The 18,291-nt window shown below is 42.3% G+C and overlaps 1 protein-coding gene across 1 annotated transcript in view; it reads right to left on the bottom strand.

The window, feature by feature from the left end:
- The window catches only part of CACUL1 (CDK2 associated cullin domain 1), a 44,731-nt gene extending 26,756 nt beyond the window's left edge, over positions 1 to 17,975 (bottom strand). Inside the window, exons 1-3 of the mRNA XM_080347526.1 lie at positions 17,594 to 17,975; positions 11,252 to 11,378; positions 6,902 to 7,004 (exon numbers count right to left, since the gene is read on the bottom strand). Of these exons, the coding sequence (XP_080203652.1) occupies positions 6,902 to 7,004; positions 11,252 to 11,378; positions 17,594 to 17,867 (504 nt within the window). The 5' untranslated portion in view covers positions 17,868 to 17,975. The remainder of the gene's footprint in view (positions 1 to 6,901; positions 7,005 to 11,251; positions 11,379 to 17,593) is intronic.
- Positions 17,976 to 18,291: the final 316 nt, after the last annotated feature.

Genomic DNA, 18,291 nt, shown 5'->3' on the forward strand with positions numbered 1-18,291 from the left:
CGCTCGCTGCCAAAACACCAGCACAGATGCTGCGGCATCTCTCCCACGCCTGCAGAGCAAAAAGGGAGAAAGGCTCCGACCACACAAATTAACCTGTTATTCACGTAAGTGGTCTGAAACTTTTAAACCAGTTTTTGTTCTTTCTCGAGAAAATCTAATTTGTTTACTTTGCCTTGCAGACAATTTATGTGATGCCCAGATCTACCTCACTAGACAAGGGTACTATTAAAACCTTTTATAAAAAACAGACATCAAGCAAAAGCACAATTCCTACCAAGACTGGCTGTGTCTTCTTAGTCAAGCCTGCACTCAAAACTGTTCAAAGCTGCACAGCATCATAACATACTCTCATATAGCTGTCTTAGAGCAGGGTCGATGTAGGCCATGCTTCCATTTCCATTTTTTGAGTTTGTAAAACAAAAAAGATGTTGTATCTAAGGACCACCAAAATTATGTTTAATAGTAAGATATATTTAGAACCTTTCCATCTAGTAAATACATACTCATTTGTGCCATATTTACTTATATCTTTCTGTAATTACATCGGGGTCTGCAGCACTCAGCAGAGTGTGGCAAGGAACTAAAAATGATTGCAGGAACACAAGCTTTTTCAAAAAGTTGCATGCAAGGGTGCTTTTCTCAGGTTAGCTTGCTCATGATAATGTCATCTTTAATGGCAATTCTGGCCATATGGTGACCCTCACCTGCACCTCAGCTCACGAACCATCTTTTCGATGTCCATGCATGCAGATGCACACACTTCTAATACTTCTGGTTTCTGCCATACAAGTTCTAACACTGACCATTCATTTGATCTGATTCAATTCAGTGTGATTCACACAGCATTAGAGGCTTGTTTCACACACAATAAAGCAACCTTCCTCCAGCAGAACTGAAGGATGCTTGGTTTTCTTCCTTTTAAATATTACGGACCAGATAAAAGGCCACTCTGAGTCTCCCCTTTAAGAAACAGCCTGTCAGTATTACCAGATTGTGCAGCAAACCCAAATGGACTTTAACCCTAGTGATTTAATGTATTTAGTAAGAAAAGTTAGGAAAATGCAAGTTCTCAATTTTCATTTTCCACCTATATTTCTGATCTTTTCTACAGGTAGAACCCAGAGGAGGCAGATCTGTTTTCTACATGAGCGTTCAAGTAAGTACTGCAGCTATGGAAATTATTTCAGGGAATCAACTCATTTCAAATTAACAAGAGCTAATTTGAGTGCTATTTCTATGCTACAAGAGATGAGACAGGAGTTGTGAAGACCGCTCGCTATTCCTCATTTGGCTGGAAAGTTGAACAATGCCCACACAGTGTAATAAGAATGGGCTTCTTCATGTAAATGGACTATAATAACCTGGCCTCCCGTAAGTACATTACTGAATTCTAATCATAACTTCATTAGCAACCTGATTTACTAAGTTTGCACAAAAACAGACGTAGATGATGATGTCAAAAGTTCTACTTCACAGACTGGCATAACTGTTCAATTACAATATATCACTATATAAAGGTAATACAATCATCAGTGTACCTTGGGAGGAAAGCAAAATATATCCATAAAACAATCAGTGGTAAAATTACCTTAAAGTATAAATACGAAGAACTGTTATGAGGCGGTACCCAGCCCATAACTCTGTCCACAGTCAGAAGTTCGGATTCCCCAGTCCCTCAAAGCACTACTTGGATGTATATTTATACCACTTGTGACTATACACAAATCTCACAAGGCAAAGATGACAAAGCCACTTAAACTTCATGCTTTTCCTCCTGCCATTAGCGGAAATACGGGAAGTTACGCTGTTTCTAAAAGACAAACAAGGAAGTTCAGAAACTAATCTGAAGTTTGGATCTGTATTTATCAGATTGATGTTTCAGAAAGAGCTGTGGCAGGCAATGACAAGCTCCTCACCACTGCATGGCAAAACTCCGTATCATCACAGGGGACAAGCAGAAGGTAAAAACGAGAAAGGCAAAAAGGGAAGGAAGGAACAGGTTGTCCACAGATATTGCTGACAGATTTTTAACAACAGATGGCAACCGACAGTGACGTGAGACAAGGCACTCAGTTCCAGGGATTTGGAAGCCCTCAAAATAGCAGAATGGCTTTTACACCTGACTCTAATGCATATTCTTCCAAAGAAACAATAGGTGAGAAGATATTTTCACACACTGCACCAACTGGTTGAAGAGCTGATGAGACAGAATGCTGAGAAATTGTAAGGATTAATAAGAGGCAGCAAAGCTTTCTGGCAAGACCCTAAATCTGTGGGTCCTGGGGGCCAAACAACCACCATGCAAATTATCTACCCACACCAGTCACTGCTCAGTTCGGTCATGTTCATTATAAAAAAATATATTGTTCCTGATAAACAAAATAAATTACACACATGCATACATATCTCAAGATATAATAGAGAAGAAGGAGCCCAAACCTCCTGAAGCGTTGAAGAGCCTACATACGCTATCAGCAACTGGCTCCAAATTTAATCCAGTGCTTTTAGACAGGTGGAATTTGAGCAAGAAATTCTGGTGGTTTAGCTCTACCGCTTCTGTTTGATTTAAAATAGAAATGATGTAAGCAAACCAGCGTTTATTTTCTCAGAGAAAGACTCATTCTCACTTATTAACTTCGGTGAACACAAAAATTACACACAGCTAGTGAATTAAACTGTTTCTGGTCAAGGCGAAAAAAATCCCACAGCAACAAACACACGAACAAACAACAATAGACCCCTTTTTTTCTCTAAATAAAAAGAGGGTATAAAATGACAACTGTTCTTCAGCTCTCAGTCATTTCCTAAAGGAATTATTGTGATTATTATAGCAAAAATGAAAATATTTCATTGCACCTGCACAAAAAATCTACTTCTGACATGGGCCAGCTCAATGCCTCAGTGCACTTTGATTGCCAGCGCTTAAAGGACTTTCCAAGGCCTTTTTGAAGAGATACGTAATGGGCAGAGTAGTCGATTTTAAATGACTCTCAGAGTGCACAAGAATAAGGTAACTCAGAAACGCTAGTGCCTAATGCAAACATAGTTTTATTCACTTTAAAAAGAGTTGTATTTAAGTTGAAAGCATATGCTGTGTATCCACCCCACCTCCTACATCTGGATGACTCAGCGCTTACCCACAAAACCAGCTCTCATTATCTTAAACCACAACATACTGGGCTATGTCCATTACCATTAAAACGTTTCCAAATAAAGCACCTGGGAAAAATCATCTGTATACAACAGGCTTCACAGACCTCAAGACAACAGGAAACTTGGTCATTTGCATTTTCTGCGGCCACTCATTATTTTTTTGGTTAAGCACACAAAAAACAAAATTCTGATCAACTCAAGAATTAGGGAACTTTAATTCTCAATTACTGGAAGCTCCACATGGCAAAATCCAGTCTTACTGGTGCAGAGAAACTGGTCAGACATCGATTGCAAGAAAGGAAGGCAACCCTTGCTCAGAGTCTTTCCATAACTGAAACAGCCTGAAGAGAGGATCAGTTACTTATACATAGTAAGGAGGAGCTAGAAATGTTCTGGGCTATAGGAAGCCGGTATCAAAGAGCTGATGGTCTGGCAACAAGAAATGCATCTCATCTCAATGCAGTACTACTCAGCGGGCAACGTTCAATGCTCTTCACCCAACGTCCAACATGCAGAGAATACATCACCCCACTCACACTTCAATAACGCCTCTGCCATCACTGGAAATTATTTATTTTTGGTGAACACCTGTGAAGCAGATCTTCAGGAGTGCACGTGGTGACAAACACCTGGCAGCCTGGAAGAGCAGAAGTCCAGGCCACACCTGGAGTATTGTGTTTAGTTCTGGGCCCCTCAGTTCAGGAAAGACATTGAAGTGCTGGAGCGAGTCCAGAGAAGAGCAGCAAGACTGGGGAAGGGACTTGAACATAAGACCTATGGGGAGAGGCTGAGGGAGCTGGGCTTGTTCAGTCTGGAGAAGAGGAGGCTTAGAGGTGAGCTCAGCACTCTCTAGAACTACCTGAAGGGAAGTTATAGCCAGGTGGGGACTGGTCTCTTCTCCCAGGCAGTCAGCAATAGGACAAGGGGCCATGGGCTTCAACTCTGCCAGGGGAAATTTAGGCTGGATATTAGGAAGAAATTCTTTACAGAGAGAGTGGTCAGGCATTGGAATGGCTGCCCAGGGAGGTGCTGGACTCGCCGTCCCTGGAGGTTTTTAAACTCAGATTGGACATGGCACTTAGTGCCATGATCTAATAAACGGACTGGAGTTGGACCAAGGGTTGGACTCAATGATCTCTGAGGTCTTTTCCAGCCCAGTCGATTCTGTGATTCTGTGAAGTCAGGCATGGGATGAGCAGGGAGCGTGACTGACCCCGTGCACCCACGGGGCTGCAGCAGCACCCAAGTTATCAGCTGAGGCTAGCCAAGGACTACACAGGGGGAAAATAATAATAATATAGGCAATTTCTGCAGTGAAGACCTTGCAGAAAGAAGATAAACTGCAGTAAGGAGTTCGCAAGAGCGAGTCTGACCAGTCCCCCAAGATGTTGCCATTTGTACTATTTGTTATCTGACAGTTTTGTTGCTTTTGCTGTTGATGAGAGGTTCTTGTAGGAAACAGCTTGCTCTGGCATGTTGGTTACATGCAGATATTCTGCTGCCCACTTGCCATAGAAGTGCTGCACTTCTATGGAAAGAAGTTGCTTGGCTCATCCACAATAAGACACAGCATTTACCTGCCATTTCAGTTTTCATGATCATCCGCTTTCTCACACAAACCAACATTCCTGCTTATATTGGGCTACATTTGCATCTCTGCATATAAAAAAAGAACAAACTTATCTTGCAGCAAGTTACACCTTGCCAATTGAACAGAACTCTGCAATTAGATTAAATATTGTTGGTAGGTGGAATGAGTTTATGCCAGAGAAAGCAAAACACCAAATATTGTCCATTAAAAGGATTCATTTTATATATATATGTATATACACATATCTATAGTTTACTTGCGTGAACAAGAAAGTTCCAAGCACCTAACATTTAGAAAGTAGTTTGTTGTTGTTGCTCAGGTAAAGATCTGGCACTGCATTTTCAACTAAAACCAAAGTGACTGAATGTCACCTAAATGCATTAAGATCAAAGAAGTATCAGGATAATAAAATACATTGTAGTAAAATAATTTCTTAACAGTACATTTCACAACCCACAGCTAAAACAGTTTCTTGACAGGACAATTTTCTAAGGCAGATAGGTTTTATTTCAAGCAGCATAAAAAGATGGATTTACCATCCAAAGCCAAAGTCATGTTCACGTCAGACAAAACTCACGCAATACACTCAAAGATGGTATCACGTTATATTATACTCCTCTCGCCTCCTGCCACAAGGTGTGTCTAACATACGTAAGAAAACTTTTGCAAGACAAAGATTGCATTAAATAGTTGTCTCAATTATTCTTTCAACAGCTGCTGTTGAGAAGGCAGCCTTGGTTTTAGGCAGAAGGATTTAATGCACAGATGCATTAAAGCAAACTTCAAAAGCAGCTGCCTCGGTCAGTTTGGGAACTTTAGAGGAAACAATCAAGGGCTACCACAGAACAGAGAATTCGGAGTTATTCCCAAACTCAAAGCACAGTAATGCAGTACATTACCGTGGGATGTATCAGAGGAACTGGCCAAACCTGTAGAGCTGCAGCGATTCGCAGTTCTTACAGCAGAAGAAAAACGCACAGGCTGCACCAGCTCAGCAGAACCAGGGAAGGTTTTACTCTAAATACTACACCCATCTACTCTAATTGTTACAGAACAGTGAGCCTGTCATTCCACAAGGAATAAAGAAACTGCCAAAGAGAAATGAAGCAAAGAACATAGCTCAAGATGACCGAGATATTTTATAGTCAAAGAATGCCCCAAAGATTGTGCCCATTAAAAGCAGGGTGGTTATTTTTCTTTACAAGGAAAGCAAGAACAAAGATTGAAACAAGAAGGACATCAGAGCAATCACAGCAATACATATTTTGATGGGAACGCACGTTTAGCCAGAAGTACCTGATGCAATTAAAAGTAGTAAGGTTGCTTTTGACTGACAGAAATGAGTTATCAATTGTCAGAAGCACTGAAGGAGCTGCTGTAGTTTAGGGTTCCTACATATTTGCCATCTCTACTTGATGCAGTGCAAGTCAGTACAGAACTCAAACATCAGTTATGGAAGTGACAAAAGCTGTAGGGAAATAAAAACAGTGTTGCTGCTACGGCAATGACAATTTCAAAGACATGTCTGGAGATTCTAGCCTAAAAGGAATTTTCGACAGGGAACACACAAGAAATAAACATGGATGCACAAATAAGCAGCAGAGAAGGACAGGGATATACAAACTGTTTTAGGACTGCTGTAAACCACTGACATCTAGAGATAGGCAAGAAAAATGCAGAATAAACTGTAGCACAAAACTTTGATAGGCAATCATTCCCGATTTATACTTCACAATTGATTTTTAATTCACTTCAACTTTTTGCTTTAGATTTTCCCTTTTGTGCTGCTTGTGATAAACAAGGACCATCAACAGTTTATATAGATTAACACGGCAATGGCAGACATCCATGTCATGCGCTCAGATCACGTTTGATTGCAGCATTTACATCCTAGATTATACTGTAGGATTCTATAGTATACACTCAAGTTCAGCCACTGCTCTCCAGGTGGTTCAGATCTCCAAGGCCAGTCAGTGCCGTGCAATCAGATCCAGCAGTCAGGATTCTGACAGCCAGTTAGCGAAGGAAGCAGTCCACAATTTAGTAAGCAGGTGTAAATCAGGCTTAATTGCAACCCCCTCCATGGGCCATCTACATGCTGCTCTGATATTATCACAGAACCCAGGAAAGACAGAATTAGATTGTGCAGCTTCTTACCTGCAGCTCCTTTGAGACTCTCTCTAAGTGGTTAGTTATCTTTTTTATTAGGTCACTATACATCTGTTCCGAATGCTGCTGGCATACACACTTATACACACAACTGCAGAAACAAATATAGGAACAAACAATGAACTCACAACAGTTTGCAATGAAGGGTAACAGACTTCAAAATATTTTATTCAAGTCTCAGTTTAGAGGAAAACAGAGTTAATTGAACAACTGTTGAACTTTTAAATACAGCCCTAAGCTTGGAATGAACTCCAGCAAACTCTTAAGTCTCCCCTGGAGCCCCCAGCATGTCCATCCCATTCCCACTTCCCCTTCCTGACCTCACTTGAACTCACAATGAGTTAACAGTGCAGGATAATTCCGACAACAGCACGCTCCTAATTCTGGCTTTTGTCCCTCCTATGTGAATGAAGTCCCCATTAAAATAAGCAGGCTTAATCACTAGATGTGCATTCTAGAGCAAAACCCTTTTTAAAAGAAGGGCAACAGTGACAAGCAGTCATAGAAGTTGCACCAAAACTGTGCTGGCATTTAGAACAAAACAAAGCAAAACCACACAGCAAAAGTTCTAAAATTAAAAATTACAGACCTAAGAGTGTTACTCCAGCCCCTGTTACTTAAATTCTAAGAAAACCCTGCATTTTCAAAATGAACAAAGATGCAGAGAAAGAGCAACAAAACTTGAATTCTACATTCCATGGCTTGGATGTATTAACTCCGGTCTTCAGTGTTACCTTTGTTTTTTAAGAACATTTTATTGCTCTCATACTGCAATACAACATATCTGCAAAATAAGGCTAGGTATTGAAAACATAGTTTCCACAGCTGCAAAACAAATACATATTTTACTTTCAGCAAGTAGGTACATTAAGGTAGTCATCATCATTATCAGGACTAACACCAACATTATCTATACCAAGCAGCTTTTAATTCTCCTGAATGTTTTCATTCTCGGAAGTCAGCATTTTGAAAACTATCTGCCAAAGATGTACAATGACAAACAACTGCAAAGATGGAATAAAATCAACTACACACTAAGGGCTGTTGGAATTTTCTAATGCAAGTGAGAGGTTGGGCACTAAGTCCAAGCCTTCTGGGGCAAAGACAGAGCTCTCATCCAACAACTGCCACCCCCTAAGTCTTCTGCAGGAAGGTTTTACAAGTCAAGTTTCTATTTATTCCCTTTGACAACTTCAGAAGCCCCAAAAATACAGCGTTCATCCCTATGCAAAGTCTGCTCATTAGGCAAACCACCTTATTTCTTAAAAACCAAAAGGTACTGCACACCTTTCCTACTATTATAGTTTAAAAATAATTGAGCATCTGTAGTTTGGTATTATTTAAATAATAATAGTCAAAGTCATCCTGCTTCTTTCTCATGAAGTCTACCAATAGCAGATCCTATTTTTGAACTACCAAAAGACATTTTGGTATGATGAAGTAGCATCAAAAATATCGATTTAATTTGGATCAAAGAAAGAAACACCGACAAGAAAAGCCAGATGGATTTTTGTGATCTCTTACAAACCAGCCAGACAGGTAACAATGGCAAACAGTCATATCTGTGTTTGCTTCATAAGTAACTAGTGCATACCCACTTCTACAGGTTTGCAATGACTTCACTTGCAATGACGTAACTGAACTGAATTTTAAAGTGCACATCTGCTTAGTATTACATGCAATATTTCTGCAACGCATTCTGTAGCCAAACATCAATCTTGGGATATACATGCAGAGTGTGTTTACATCTTATTTGAACACTTCTATTTAGAAGTTCCTTCCCCTTTTTCAGATCCTGTTTTCAGTTCCTGATTGTGGGCTGATTCTCTGAATCATCCCTGCCCTGCTGTTACCCAAAAAGAAGTGGGCAGCTTGTTAGTCCTTCAGCATAACCAAACACCTCAGGAAAAGTAAGACCCAAGTAGGACACTAGAAGGTAGAGCACTAATGGAGAGGGATGAAGATCTAAGTTGTCCTGAAGAACAGGGATCTAACCACATTGTGCCTGGGATGCAGCTGTAACGGGTGCCAGAAGTACAACTGTTCACATTTCCCTTGTTTCAAACTTCCCTTCACATCTCTCTTGTGGATATATTTAACCCTTGTGATAGGCAGTGACTATGTACAGGCAGGCTTTGGACTCAAAGATGAAAACAGTCACTAATAACACTTCGAAACCTTACAGGTAACTGATCCATAGTAAATACCTGCATACACACCTTTGAAATGATCTCCTAGCTGTGGGGTAGACACCTACAGTTAGCACTGATCACGTCAAATACAGTAGTTTGGGTATCTAATAATATATTTTGAGTCTGCGCTACGGAAACCTTGATTCCTTTAGTCAGCGCAGAGACGATCAAAAAGATCACTGTATTTTCAGCTGTTTCACTGTGAAAAAAAAAATTATAAAAGATACGTAGCTGTTTGAACCACTTCAAAAAAACACCCCATTTTCAGGCTAAAGAACCAGTCTAGTGAAGCAGAGAGGATTTAAACCTCAAGTCTGCTGCAGATTTTCTGCAATAGTCCAAGCAAGCATCATCGTTAAATTTAAGAAAAAAGCAGTTTTTATTCCCTATGTTGTCTAGATTGTAAGTCAAGTAAAGGGATACCTACTAAAATAATATACAGTTTAAAAAACATCCTCTGATCCTGTGTCAGAGTAATTACATTTAGAGACATAATTTTTAAAAGAATACTTAAACTGACATGCTAGCTTTATCAGTAACACTAACCTATAGATAATCTTTTGTTTTGGTAAAATACATGCAACAGACATCTGTGCATCATTACAACACTGCATCAAGTGTCACCCTCATGTATAAGGGTTATCTACCAGAAACAAAAACCCCATTATTCCTTTATTATTAAACCTTTCGAGGAGCAAAAAGATGGCAAAGATAAGCTGCAGTTATCTGAAAACCACAACCAGGTACAGATCTTCTGTAGGTATTAACGCATTAATTCTGCACACTACTCTTTATCAGAGATGACTGTGGGGAGACATTGGCTTAACTCTTCCTGCCAGCTGTTTGCACACTGGGGATTTCAAGTGAGGAAAAGGAATTTGATTACTTACACTAAAGCTGCAAAATGTGTCTCAATTCAAGTTTACCATCTCAATTACTGGTATACAAGCTGATGTTAGAGTCCTGGTAACAGCAATTCCAAAAGTTTGGAGAGGAAAGAGGAAGTTTATCAGACTTTTTCAGTGGCGTTAAGAGGGCAGACTAAACCCCTGCTGTACTTGGGTCTGGTTCCCTAATCCTGAGTTTCAAACTGGAGAGACAAAGCGAATAAGAGCAAGTGGGCAGGAGACAGAGCTGAAAGTCTCTAAAAACAGCAATCGGTGACCGAGCTGCCAGCGCTGTTTCATGGAGCGCAACACCATGCTAACAACACCCAAGACAGCAGCGCTACTGGATGTGCTGCTGGCAAGGGCAGCGGTTTTAATGGCATCTTGGCCAGTAAATGCAGCAGCAGCCACCTAGTTTCCATCCTATTTACCAACACTCTGGATATCTGTCACCTACAAAACAAAAAATCTCCATTTTGGTCAATCTCTTAAGAAACTTCCAGGTCTCTAAAGCACTCGGCATTTCGGTTTGGTGTGATTTTGAAGCAAATCTCCCCCTACCATCCCCACTACCGTGCAGTGGCTTGGTCTGCAGAGCAGTTCTGGTGCGTGACCTGATCCTTTTTAAAGCAAAGTAAACTGCAGCTCCAGGCCAGGCACAAGCCACATGTTATCCAGACAAGAACGGAGATATAAAGGACTGAACTTTGTGACTGTCCTTCAGAGAGCCTCTAAATGCACATGCAGCGGAGTGGCTGGGCCAGGGGGACATCAGCCTAAATCTACCTGATGTAAAAACATGCAAACGACAGTTTATACAGATGGACCTTGGCACCAGTTTCTATTCTGCATCTCTACTGCACCAAGGTGGTTCCTATCAGACACAAGATGCCTTTTGTAACAGTAAATAAAATGCCAACCATGCTAGCCTCTTCTTCCGCTTTGAGAAAAGGGATATTGAGACTTCAATACATTTCTTAATATACTACACAAAGCAACTGTGGCAGAGCTTACTTTAATGTTAATGTTTTCAGCACTTATGCATTTTAATTCTTTACCATTTTTTCTTGTTAACATGGAGTGTCAATATATGCACCTCTTATTTATTCCTTCCAACCATTTAAACAATATTGTACTTCGCATAACATTCCCGCTTTCCTCCTCGTAAATACAAAATAAGCCATATGCATAGGCTGCAAGATAACACAAACATTTAACTTTAAATAAAAAGTACCGTAGTGCTTAAAAGATTTCCTTACCTGTATATTTGTTCATAGGAGATAGGGATGTAGTCACCAGGACTCTGAGTTAAAAGCTGATCTATGGCACTGTCCAACTTTGGCCAATATGTGCTCTTATAGTCTTCAATTGTTATAACATTCATTACTACAAGAAGAAGACAAAACTACATTTAGTAACTCTAGCGAAAAGATTAGAAGCAAGCGAATGCTCTTCCATTTCATATCATATTGATAAGGTGGCCAAGAAATCTGGGAACAGTTCACTTCTGCTAAGATAACCTCATCTGAAACTAAAGCCCAGACTTGAATTTGTACCTTTTTTATCTACAGAAAATACAACAAAATCGGAAAACCTGTCAAATCATTGCTTAGATATTTCTTAGGAGCCCAGTAGCTGGGAAAAACAAACTCCTGGGAGTTGTGGTGTGACAATACAATAATAATGTTAAAAGAAAAAATAGTTCAGTAGTTAGTTCAGATTAATAAATCACATAACTTTGTGAGAGTCCAGAATCAACAATTAACACTGGGTCCTCACATGCAGAACAACAAGCTATGGCCAAGACTGGTAGTTTTTGGAAACTCTGTCCCAGAGATACACTAATTTCACAAGTCTCAGGTGGGATGAGCAGTTCCCTTGGCTAAAAGCTGATGCAATTCCCTCTGCTCCTTCAATTCCAGTCAGGCTCCCAGGAAACATCTTTGGATCCATATTACAGTTGCCCCTCTAGTAGGCACAATAATAATCCTTTTCCAGATAAGAACCAACACAAGGAAGAATAGGAGGTATTTAAATTAGTGTTCCCCATCACTCCCTGATTTTCCTCCTGAGCTTCCCAACCACATCCTCTTGCACAAGCCACTCTGTGCCCCAGCTGCATTTTAAATACATGTGGAAATGTGGATTCACTGCTGGGTTTTGGGAGCAAAGTTTCTGAAATGCTATTTTCACAAAGGGTTAAAGGGAGCTTCGTAAAGTCACTTTTGGCAGCATTATGAAGCACAATTCTAGGGAAATACAGGCAAAAGTTAACAGTATCACAAGAGAAAATATAAAGAGAAGATGGAATAAACAGAGGTCTGAGAAAAGAGTGTTTGAGCATTATCTGTAACTGCCAGAGTTACAGATTCCTGTTGCGTCTCTTTTTAGAGTATTTCATCCATCTTGCAATGACTTGTCTGAGTCCTCATCCCTTACAGAGCCCAGGCTCCGGGCACATGTTCTGAGGAGCAGCTTCCACATCGTAGCTTTACTACTTGTGCTTACATGCAGCAACAACATTTGAGCATTTCTGTTTCACACTTCCCCCCAAAAACGCAGGTCTCCACAGAAGCGCTCCACTCCACGGAAAACATTCAACCCAAGTCAGCAAAAATATCAGACCTAGTCCTTGGTTTCAGATTTCAATGTAAAATCACACCCACACGTGCTTTAACATATTAAATGAGTTGTGTTCGTTTGAAAGAAAACAGTCAAGTAAGAATTGGGAACATTGCAATATGATTTTTTAACAGGCTGTTGAGATGTTTTTTGTTTGTTTTTCACAATACAGCAAAAGTAGCAGCAGCCAGGCAGGGCTGCCCATCGGAAATGCTGTGCGGGTAAAGGACAAAATGCTTTTACAAACAGCCCTGGGAGACCTGCATAGGAAACACAGATGAGTAACATTCTAGAAAAGCTTCATTTTTATTCAAAAGACTCTTACAAGTATTATTCCATTTGATTTCCACACTTCAGTTCTGACACTAAGCCAACCATAATATTTATATAGTTAAGAGTCCAAATACTATGCACTGAACAATCGCTGTTTTTATTCTTCTTCATCCAGAAAACAAATTAAATTTTTAATAACTGTCACAAGTTAGCAAAGTCCTTTTTATTCCAGTAGCACTTACAAAGTGCAAAGGATGAGTTAAAGCAGCACCTTTCAATGACAAACCCTTCAAGAACAACCTCAAGACCCAGAGGGGATCACACAAATCCTTCAAAAGAAAAGCCAGATTGCCCTTTTAGAAACTTCTGCATTTTTACTTTTCCATCTTTTTAGGATGTCATTCTTAAACATTTATCCCTATATTAAGTATTCAAGATTTGAAAGGGTTTGCCCAACAGCTTCTGTTTCCAAATCACAAGGACAGGGTGACACTAAAAGACGACTTGCATTTCGCTGACATTTATTGCATTTCTGGGAAGTGACACAGATATTTAGTAACCAAGCTCGCCAGAATGCAGAATTTTATCCAACTACAGCAAGTTTGGGGTGGGGCTGGGAGAGAAATCAGTCTGATCAAACGGAAAGGAAGCCAGGGTTTTCCAGAGAATTATAAGAGACTTCACAAGTAAAGGCTGAGAAGCAACAGCTGCTTTTCCATGTACAGAAAAGTTCAAAAGAAAAACTGTTTAAATCAAATGCAGCAGTGAAACCACATAAGTGAAAAAGAATATGCATGAGCTTCATATCCTAACCTAGGTATTTCAGCATCATAGCCAGAACTGAAACATAGCCTGCTCCATGCTACCCAATCCTTTGATACCAACTTCAATCAAAAGAACAGCAAAAAGTACTAAGATTTTAGAAAAAAAAAGTCCAAGAGTAGGTACACATCCTTCATGAAATGGATAAAAACTTACGAATGCACATAGCTCAAAAAGATGTTGGAACAGTAATAGGCATAGGATGTGAAGAATAGAAAATTATTTTTAAAAATTAAAAAACTGATAGTGTTGCTGTTGTTATTTAGACGAGACAACCTGAAAAACTGCTCAAAAAGCTGACTATGTTCACCTATAAAAAACATCCTTCTTTTAAAACTATAGCTAAAAAAGCAGGGGACAGAGCAGGACAGATAACCCAACCTATCGACAAATAAGCAGACATCAGCCTGACAGTGGTCTGTCATTTATTCTGACCACAAAGAAAGCAGTTAGGCATCTTTCAGCAGCTTTATTTCATCTCAGAGAGTGACATATATGAAGTTTTACTGCTTAATTAGCAATGCACCCTACAATCCTAAAATATTTTGTCAAAGTGTACAAACTCCTCCAGCAGATGCCCAAGACTGATGTTCAGACTTGCAGCTCTTGCTGTGGCTCTGCACTTTGCTTTCTCTCAACCCTCAGCATGTTTACAGAACAGATTTTGTCACATCCCCTGCCTGCCAGCTCCTTGCATACATTAGCAATTTTATCAGTCTGCCCCGTAGTTGCTTTCAAGTCTATTTTTATTACTTGTTTCTCAGTCTGTGTTCAGACTGGTTGGTAAAAGTAGCATTAAAAGTTTTTCTTCATCTGTTTGCCTACGCAGCAAAGCACAAACCCTGCACTGAGCTGCATTATGCAACAGGGTAGCCGAGGAATGTAATGGACACGCCAACGCTCACAGCCACATGTGCCCATCCTAAATGAGACTGGGGTTAAATACAGTTATAATTGCCTTGCCTGAAAATGATTTAAAAAAAAATGTAAACACCCCAATAGGGAAAACTTCATTTTCTTCACAATCCAGATGTACTGCAATTACTAGTACGGAAAAGTTTTCCTTAAAGTATTAAATGCCATTATGCTTCTTTTCTCCCTTATGGCCTTTGAAAAATATTTTTCATTAGTATTTTTTATACATTGATAACTATGATTGAAGCTGATCAACAGTAAATAAAGGTTTAGTTATAAGTTTACTAAAACAAGGAACATTTTCTCAAGATGCTTCAACTGGAGAAAAACGATTAAACGAACTACACGTTATTATATCCGATTTTAGTTCTCAGGTTCACCAAAAACTCAAGGAAGGAGAACTGGATTTGGCTCCTTAGAAAGATTTTAAAGGATCTTCATCCAGTGTTCTCACTCAATTATTCTGCCAGCTGAATTAGACCAAAAAAAGTCCAACAGGCACCTTGGTCTGCAGCTGCAAACATGAATTAAACCAACGTGTTGCAAATAATTATGTACTGGAACACAAGCATCGGGATTTTTGTTTTGGAGGAAAGAATCAGGAGGGAAGAACCTATCTGAATGCTCCAATTTATCATGGGATTATGGGGAACCATACGTCACCCACATTTTTGAATGTCACCTGCAGGATAACCTAAGATCAAGTCTCAGCATCACACAGCAAGGCAGCATGAGTCCTGCTCATTCAGCCACCAGTTCTTCATGCAGCAAAGAACAAACACCTTTCCTGTCAAGCTTAAGAGTGACAATCAGCTTCTCTACACATGTTCTGCAGTTGCTAATACAGAGCAGGCAGGAGGGGATCAAACACACCATCTCCCCCTTTTCACTGTATGTTCATACCGAAAATGCCCTTTCTCCCCTTTCCCACACATGAAAATTAAAGAGAGGAGATTAAACGATCCTCTGTCAGAGCCAGGATTAGAACAAGCAGGATCCCACCTCGCCTCCTGTACTTTCTCAGTCCATAATACTTCACTGGACTTGTCCTGTTCATAGAATCACTGAGGTTGGAAACAACCTTTAAGATCGAGCTCAACTGTTAATATACATATACTGTGAAAACTATCCACTAAACAAAGGCATAGAAAAGTCCTAATGAACTTAACTCAGATAATTTTGTATTTTGCAGGAATTTTCTCTAAAACAATACTTAAGATCAGCACACAGATAGCAATGCTGGAGAAGTGAAAACAAGAACTCAAAACCCACACTCTAAGCAAAATCATGCTCAGCTGCCTCTTCTCGACCTCAGACATAAACTGCAGATTAGCTGGAAAAATCACCTTCCCTCTTGGTGAAGATCCAGCTTGAAAACCATTTTCATGCTGAAACAGAAGCACAAAACTAAGACTCTCAATTTCTGGACTGAGAGCTCAGTTTAGCAAGGCTGGACAACATTTCATTTCAACTGACTCAAGTGTTTATGAGCCATCCCAAGGTACCTGGAGCCCTGACAAACAAGACAGGCTGAGAGCCAGAAAGCTGAGGGAGTCTGGGAGCCTCAACTTCAAAGCTGCCGGCCTTGGCAACGGGCCTGGAGCCACGAAACCCAGCCTGCCAGAGACATGGGGATCCAGGAGCCCCAAATTGGGGCTGCTGAGCAGCTCTGGAGCCGGACAGGTGAGCTAGCACTGGGGAAACAAAGGAAAAAGAGTGCATTTCCCATCAAAATCTCATTGTGGCAGTTACACAGTTACGTTTCCAGGAATAGCTTTAACTAGCCAAATCCAAATTTTCCTACAGCCACTAGAGAAAAGAGCATATTCTGCCTGGAGGCGTGACTGCTGGGAATGGAAGTTGAAATTGTCATTCATTTCGATGAATAACAGAAAGGTCTTCTCTCTCCTCAACCTCAGAAAAACAGAAAAATCTGCCATTTCTGTCAAAAGCTACATGCAAACGATGTTTTGGAACCAGTTTGCTTTTTTGGGTAAATTCTTCAGTTGTTCTCATCGGGCCTTTGCAGACACACGCCCCTTCGCAGGGCTCTGCACCCACCATCATCCGCTGTCAGCAACTACAAGGAGCTTTCAGACCCATCTTGGGCTTTCTCGGGCAGAACGAGTCTTTAGGAAAATACAATCTGAGCTAAAAGCTCCAGGAAAAGCCCCAATGGCTCCGCAGAGCCCAAAGGGCAACCTGCCCCTGCTTTCCTGCTTTTACTGCCAGACCCACCGCATCACCCCATCGTGACAGGAAAGATTATTTTCTCCTCCCAAGGTGCTTTAAGTCATTTTATTTCACTTCAAGAAGCCTCTCAGGCCACAACCCACGGTGGGGACCTGCCGTAGGACAGACCTGAGCCTAAGCTCAAGGTTAAGCCAAAGCCTGAGCCTAAGCTCCAGGAGCAAGAGAAGCAAACTCTCAGTTCAAGGACGACAGGGAACTGCTTGAGAGAGTCCGGTGCAGGGCAACGAAGATGATGAAGGGAGTGGAGCATCTACCTTATGAGGAAAGGCTGAGGGAGCTGGGTCTTTTTAGTTTGGAGAAGATGAGACTGAGGAGTGACCTCATTAACGTTTATAAATATATAAAGGGTGAGTGTCAGGAGGATGGAGCCAGGCTCTTCTCAGTGACAACCAATGATGGGACAAGGGGTAATGGGTTCAAACTGGAACACAAGAGGTTTCACTTAAATATGAGAAGAAACTTCTCCACGGTGAGGGTGGCAGAGCCTGGAACAGGCTGCGCAGGGGGTTGTGGAGTCTCCTTCTCTGCAGACATTCCAACCCGCCTGGACATGTTCCTGTGCGACCTCATCTGGGTGTTCCTGCTCCGGCAGGGGATCGGACTGGATGATCTTTCAAGGTCCCTTCCAACCCCTGACACTCCGCGGTCCCGCGAAGCGGGCGGCCCATCCTGAGGACGGCCCGAGGCCCCGACCCCCCCAGCCCCCGGTCACTCACGGAACTTGGAGGTCGAGGCGTTGATGTTGATGGCGGCGGCGATGGCTCCGGCTCCCCCCTTCCCCGGGCCGCCCCCCGCCTCGCAGCCCCGCAACACGCCGTTGTGCTCGGGCAGCTCCGGGGCGGTGGCGGCGGGGCCGTGCGGGAGGCGGCCCCCGGCCGGGCCCAGCAGGTGCCGCCCGTAGCCGCCGGCGCCCCAGTTGTTGTGGTTCTGGTCGTCCATCATGGCCTCGCAGCCGCCGCTGCCCTCCTCCTCCATGCTCTCCTCCTCCATGGCGGCTGCCTGGCGGGGAGCGGGGCGGGGAATCACCGCCCGCCGCCCATGGGGCCGCTCTGGGCCCGGCGGGGCTCCCGGCGGCTCCGCTCCGGGCACGGCCCGGCCGCCAGCCAGCCTCCGGCCGCGCGGCGCGACACTTTGCGGCGGAGCGGAACACGGCGGGCGGGCCGAGCGGCTGGCGCCGCGGGGCATGCTGGGGAATGTAGTCCCGCGGGGCCGAGCCACCATTGGCTGCGTGGCCGGGAGGAGGCGGGGCTGGCGGCGGGCCGCCCGCGGTGCACTGTGGGACGGTGGCGGGGCGGGGGTCGCGGCGCGGTGGGCGCGGGGCTCTCCGGTCCTGTTCCTCCGGCACTCTGGTTAATTTCAGCCTGGGAGGGGGGTCCGGCGGTTTGGGTTCCCTTCCCCGCCGAGGGCAGAGCGG

Source organism: Nesoenas mayeri, assembly GCF_963082525.1.
Source record: "Nesoenas mayeri genome assembly, chromosome: 7".
NCBI lineage: Eukaryota > Metazoa > Chordata > Aves > Columbiformes > Columbidae > Nesoenas > Nesoenas mayeri.